At 34.6% G+C, this 6584-nt stretch overlaps 1 protein-coding gene across 1 annotated transcript; it reads right to left on the bottom strand.

Moving 5' to 3' along the window:
* Window positions 1-619: 619 nt before the first annotated feature.
* On the bottom strand, window positions 620-4486 carry LOC124835816 (transcription factor UNE12-like). Its single transcript, XM_047310816.2, has 6 exons — window positions 3910-4486; window positions 3142-3261; window positions 2981-3046; window positions 2010-2075; window positions 1443-1520; window positions 620-1363 (listed from the first exon to the last, which is right to left on the bottom strand). The coding sequence occupies exons 1-6, from the start codon at window positions 4225-4227 to the stop codon at window positions 1133-1135; spliced, it is 879 nt and encodes a 292-aa protein (XP_047166772.1). The 5' UTR covers window positions 4228-4486; the 3' UTR covers window positions 620-1132.
* Between the last annotated feature and the right edge of the window lie 2098 nt (window positions 4487-6584).

Here is a 6584-nt window from a genome sequence, read left to right as displayed (position 1 = left end):
CAATAATGAGTTGCTTATTGAAATGGAAATTCATAAAAAAATAACAATTTATTCACTTTTAATAATAATATAATCTCGTATCAAATGTTGTTTATAATATTAACATATAATGTCATTGAGATATAATTTAATTCACATAACTTAAATAAAATAACATTTTATTTCACCATATAAAAAAGCAAACACACATAATACTTGTAATTCTCCTTTTTAAGTATGTAACACATGAAATCCTTAAAGTTTTCTGTAAGTACATAAACTCCTTTCAAAAATTATGATTTCATATTTTATAAATCTTGCAAAAACAAAATTACATAAAAGTCATAAAATAAATTTTAAAAATTCTTTAAAAAACCACTACATTCTTCCAAAATGATAAAAACATCTTGGAAAATATACAAGAATTATTTTCACATAGAAAAAGGCTTGGAAAACTGAACTGAATATCCTCTTAAATGTGTTTGCCTTTCTTTACCCGAACATTGATGAGTTCAGCGAAGACTTCCTGTCACTTGAATTGAATAAGGTTACAGTTTATACAGATTGACAAGGATTGGGTGAAAGGGGCACCCACATTTGTGCTTCCATTTCCATCTGATGAATAAAAATTTAATGATGATTCAGAAGAACAGAGAAAAGTCGTCCAATTACTTTTTAGTAAACAACTCACACACGCCCCAAACAAAAAACAAAGCACCATCATAGTTTTTGCAAGACTGGCCATAGCCTAGCATTGTTAAAGCAACTATTGTTCATTTCAGCTTCACTATTAAAAGTATACACACCACTCTAACCTTTTAGAAGGTCCCACATCCCACTACAAAAGCGCTTAACATCATGGTCCACTACCCCCACCATTTGACACAAAAAAAAGAGACGCATATCAATTCAACTTTTGACAATTTCTTCCTCTCTACTTGAAATTCGGTAAGACAAGATAGGGGTTTGCTCGTATTTTCCAAGGCATTGACATCGAACCCTGTATTGACAAAAGCTGAAACAAAGGGAAAAAAGGAAGAATTATGGCATCTGACTTTGATTGCAACTTGATGCGTTAGGCGTGGGTCCCAGCAGTATTAGGTGAGCCCGTCACGGGACCAATAGTAGATTGCTCAACATGTGTGCCTAAGGTCTATGAAGGAGGATTAGTTTCAGGCTTCACTACACTAGAAGAGTCCGGTGGTTGTGACTGGTAAATTGCCGATGCTAGTGAGATGGGCATGATGCAGAGAGCCTTTGATTGAAGAAACTGCATGGCAGCCCCAACGTTTTCTTCCATAAGCTTGGCTACCTGTCTTTCTGTGCCATCATTTGACAACTTGTCCCATGCTGGTCGGTTTCTAGCACCTTCACCACCTTCTTCCTGATCATCACCAAATTCGTTAAATCTCTTGAGGATATTAAAAATAAAATTCTTTCAACTATTTCCTCACAATAATCACCTCAACTGATGATAACGGTATGTCAGTTACCAGTGGTGCCACTGCACCCGCTCCACCCAATCTACTCATGCTCAAAACCTGAAAGGTACATGAATCAAGTCATTGGAAGTCCTTTGCGGTCTCAATCTCACACTGCTACAAAGCTAACTTTGGCTAGAGAGAAAAACCTTCTGCTTTTATATTGATACCATGGTTCAAACAGTAATCTGTATTCCAACATAAAACCCTTCAAAGTTATTGGACGGTTTAAAAAACATATAGCGCACTAAGCACCATGAAAATGCTACCATTTGACTGTGTTTAGATATTCATCAGTCTTAATCAGCCAACAAGTTCTCATCCAAAGTGGCAAGTGGCCACCACCGTATTGTGGGATTCATGATAACGAGTTGAACGCTAACTAATTGACCTCTCAGAGCCATGGGGATAAAAATGTGAAGGTTACCAAATTTAACAGGCAATGTCCAATAAATTAAGATAAGTCGTTATAAATTGTCACCGTTACAAATAGAGACCAAACCTAGAAAATAAAAGCAGGATCGCTGAGGAGAACAATGGCATTTTTACCTTCACTTGAAGCCTTAGGAACTTGACATAATCAACAATTTCATCTAACATGGCAGCTCTATCCGTCTGAAAAAGTGGAAATGCACCACAATATTAGAACAAATAAAATAATTCAGTACTCTTATCTTTTTTCTACAAACACTCAGCAGCCAGGCAGCACAAACAGAGCTATCACACATATCATACAAAACCATAGCAGAAATCCAGTACAATTATTTGACACTAAGTATTCTTAAAAATTCCATTTGCATGCACGCCAGATCAGGATATATGCAGATGTTATTCCACTACCAGAAACTATTTATCCTGGATTAAACATTGCATTCAGGCAAGCTCCGCGCATTATACAATAATGTTCAGCTTTAATAAACTCAATGCTTTAACCAGGCCTTGTGTAAAGAAAAGCTCTTGAAAAGCCAGAAGTGTCCTAATATTCTTGAATTGAAGCAATTTTTACATGAAAAAGCAACCTAATTTGTAAAAGTTAAATGTTCACAATAAAGTTATAAAAGTAATGACATATGCTTTTTCTAAGGTGTATTGTAAAAGGAAGACAGAATGTATGAAAATCAATAGTATGAGTGGAGATGGGTGAAGTACAAAACAAGTATGTAATGAACAATATCCCCCAAGAAAGAAGACAGATACGTCACAAGCAAGCCTTGAAAGGGGTCACTTTTAGCACTGCTTTTTTTATTCTTGCAATAATGTTTTTACTAATGCATTTTTATTCACGAGAAATGAATCTGCTTAAACACAAATTGAAATTGATCATAAACTGTGTGTTATTATAAAGTCAACAAGCTAGAAATTAAAGGGAATAGTAATAAATACGTATATATGTAAAGATTAACTTGATACTCTTTATCATTTCTAACAATTCATGATTAATCCTTTACTTTACCAAAGTCTATTCCACTTGCTAATGATAAATGCAAGACCACAATTAGCAATACGAGGAAATCACATACCTTATTGACACTAGGAACAAGTTCTTGCAACGCCCTGATTCTTTCTGCTATTCTTTCTCTGCGCAACTGTAATAAAAAAGGTAACATGGAAGACAGAGTGAGATACGACCTTAACCCGCAGTTTAATCAAACAGTTTGTATTCAAGCATCTAAAAACTTACCCGTTCAGCTATGCTATGTGGATCTGTAGCCTGTCCTCTTCTTGCTCGCACCCTAGGGCGTATTGCTGGAGGATGTGGAGCAGAGGGCATAGTAGAAGGCATGGGTTGCCCATGAAAAACCTACAAGAGGGTTATGAATTATCAACCGTACAACAAATGCTACTTGATCCAGTAAGAATGAGAACAGGTGTAAATAACCTAATCTCACAAGAAAACAATCATTCAAGGATTACTCGAAGTCGAGCATAAATATACTACATGATTTAAGAGGTTTGAAGATTAAAGAAGGTAACTATAAGTGCCTACAAAAGGTGTAAATAACCTAACTCAATAAATCATACTCAAACCTAACAAATCTGACAAAAATACCCAACAGCGTGGGCAATTACAGCCAGACATGTTATTGACGTGTTTATACCAAGTTGACTAGCATCAACCACAACCACAGACCTAACAAATCCGTCAACATGAAACTCGAATAATCTCATTTTTTTATACACTTTAATTTGGAAGGAAATCACCATTCCACTGCTTGGTACTATTTTCATTAACCTTTAATTTAAACCGTTTCGCTTTGCTCTACGCAAATGCAATGGTGGTAAGTTGAACCTGGCAATTCAACTAAAGTAATTCTAAGCATATAAAACCACTGCCTGAAACAAACCCTCGTATTAGACCGAAACAATTAGTTGATGCAAATCACAGAACTCAGTCTCAAGAGAAGATCATATAAAAAAAGAAGAGAGTCGAAATAAGGTAGAGGTTTACATTCTTAGCTCTACCATCAACCACGTCGTCGCGATAGCGCTTTCCACTAGCGGAGGCTTCCTCGGGCTTCATGAACCCTCCTTTGCCTTGGTCCAAGCTAAGACCTAACTGATACACCGGCGCGTGGAAGGCGGCGCCGGTGAGGTGAGCGTTGGCGTCGGCAGAGTTGAGCTGCAGCATCATCGGAGCCGGAGAAGTGGTACCGGAGAGTCCAACATCGGCAGCAGAGAGGCCTGAGTCTCCGGAAGCGAAGGTCGGGAGGCCGAGAATTTGTTCAAGGAAATCGTCTGCGGGAGCGTCGGAAGGGTTATTCGCCATGAGTAGGAGTTTGAGCTTGAACCGGGACGAATCAAGGTTGAATCGGGTAAACGAGTTAGGAAGGGAGAATCTACATGAAGCGGAAAGTGAAAATGGTTTGGTTTGGTTTTGTTTCTTCGTTTTGCACTAACTTAACTGTGTTTTTTTTTTCTCTACTGGGTAGTTAGCTTCCCACTTTGCACAATGAGTGCGTGTGTCTTTATCCTGCTTACAAAAAAGCTTCTCCTTTCTTTCTTTCTTTTTTTCTTCTAAAGGGGCTCTATTTTTGGTATTTACACCCAAGTCCACTCCTCTTTTCTTTCTCCACCTTTCCCAACTATTTCTGTTCCCATTAATGACTTTGGAAGTTCTTCTACTACACACTTCTTCTTTTCTCCTTCTTCCCTCAATTTCTTTCTTATTAACAAATTCATAACCATCTAATACCAATCGCGTGTTGGAAACAACCTCTGATTAATATCAGACATTTTTCCTAAGTAGATAGTAATTTAAACATTTTTAAATATCATATAAGTTCTAAAATAATAAAATTTTAATGAATATTACATATACTTTACAACACTACTCATGTTGTGTTCGTTGCATCCTATTGTCCTAATGCAATCATCCAAGACCCAACAATTATTATGTTTCTCAATTTATATTTTTCATTTCCCCTTCTATTACATTTTGTATCACAATCAATTAAAACTATTTGACGTTTTTCCTTACCAAATTCTTACTATTCTATTATTGTTAATTTTTTGCTGAGAAAAGGCATCACTTGTGCAAACTCAACCCTACACTCTACACCAATCTAAAGTCCTAATTCAAGAATTTCAGGTCTTGAAATATTTGTTTGCCAACAAGATACCTAGCTTAAGCAACCCCAATTTGGTATACGTTGAGATCAATTTCTCCACAAGTATTTCTAAAAAAAATAGGAAGAAAAACTCATTAATTCTTTTTTATATATGTATAGGTTAATCTGTACAATTTTATTGTTTTGTTTTTTATTTTACATGATAATTTAAAATATAAAAGTAAATTTGAAAATTATTATTAAGATAAATAAAGTGGCTTGTGTAATATTTGAGATAAAATTTATATTATTTCATAAATAATTATAACTGACGAATATTAAATATTTTTTCTTCGTGAATATATGGTCCTGGACGTGTCTTCAGCCCAAAAATCCATTTTATTGGCCTAGAAGTGAAAGTTGGCAAATATACAGATAATAATAATAATAACCATTTTAAATTAAAATGAATTAATTTAACATTTAATAATTTGATTACTTAAGTAACAAAATTTTACTCTAAACACACACTTTCTTAATTTTCTTTGTGTTGCTAACGAGAAACATCTGCAGCACTCTCCTCTCCCTCATATTTTTATTCATTTTTCTACACAATTTTGAAGCAACTGCATCTCCTATTTTTTATTCTCATTTAAGGAAAAGGGAGAATGATTGACGGAATAGATTGGTCACTTAATTCATTAGTTGCAAATTTTACGCAAGATTTATTGATTTTTTGTATTATATTAGTGGGTTATAATAATTCCTGCATGCATGATAAACATGATTAGGATTTCATATTTTTTATGATTTGAAGGGTCAAGTTCACTTTGAATCATGTTTTATGAGTTCTGAAATTGATAGATTTGAGTTTCAATCAGATAGCTAAATATGATTTTAATCGGTAAAATTGATGATTTAATCGCTATCATTTTGTGTTAATCATGGCATATAATTAGAACCGTAGAGATGTGTAACATAAGATATGCATATATCATCAAGTTGTAATTTTTTCTAATAATTAGAATTAAGTTGATTCAACTAATCATATAATCAATTTGATAATTATGAGACCTATTTACTATATTTGAGATTTAATGATTGAATACTCATGGGATCATGCCAAAGACCCCACCTATAAAATGTAGATATCCCTGTATCGCAATTTTTTTATGCAAATTTTAATCAACTTTATTATAATAGATTTTTTTTTTAACAAATTCTAAATAAATCGTTACTTTATATTATACTTTTTCTTTCTTTTGTTTTTTACTCCCTTCTTTTTTTTTCTTTGGTATAATACTTATTTTGGTTCTAATTTTGTTTGAAATGGTCCCAATTTTTTTTTGCTTTTCAATGTTGTCCTAAATAACGTAATTTATGTTTAATTTAGTCCTTTTTGCAGACGGCATTTAAATCGTTAACGGCCAGATGTCCAAATGTTCAATAAATGGCACATCACCCTTGACACGTCATCATCATCTCCTACCTCCAAAAGCCCTAATTTCCCCTACACAGAAGCCCTAGCCACCACCTAACCCTAATCGCCGCCGCCACGGTCACGGTCAACCACCAT

Source organism: Vigna umbellata, chromosome 5 (assembly GCF_029865625.1).
Source record: "Vigna umbellata cultivar VRB3 chromosome 5, Vumbellata_1.0, whole genome shotgun sequence".
NCBI lineage: Eukaryota > Viridiplantae > Streptophyta > Magnoliopsida > Fabales > Fabaceae > Vigna > Vigna umbellata.
This window is presented reverse-complemented; position numbering and strand designations above follow the sequence as displayed.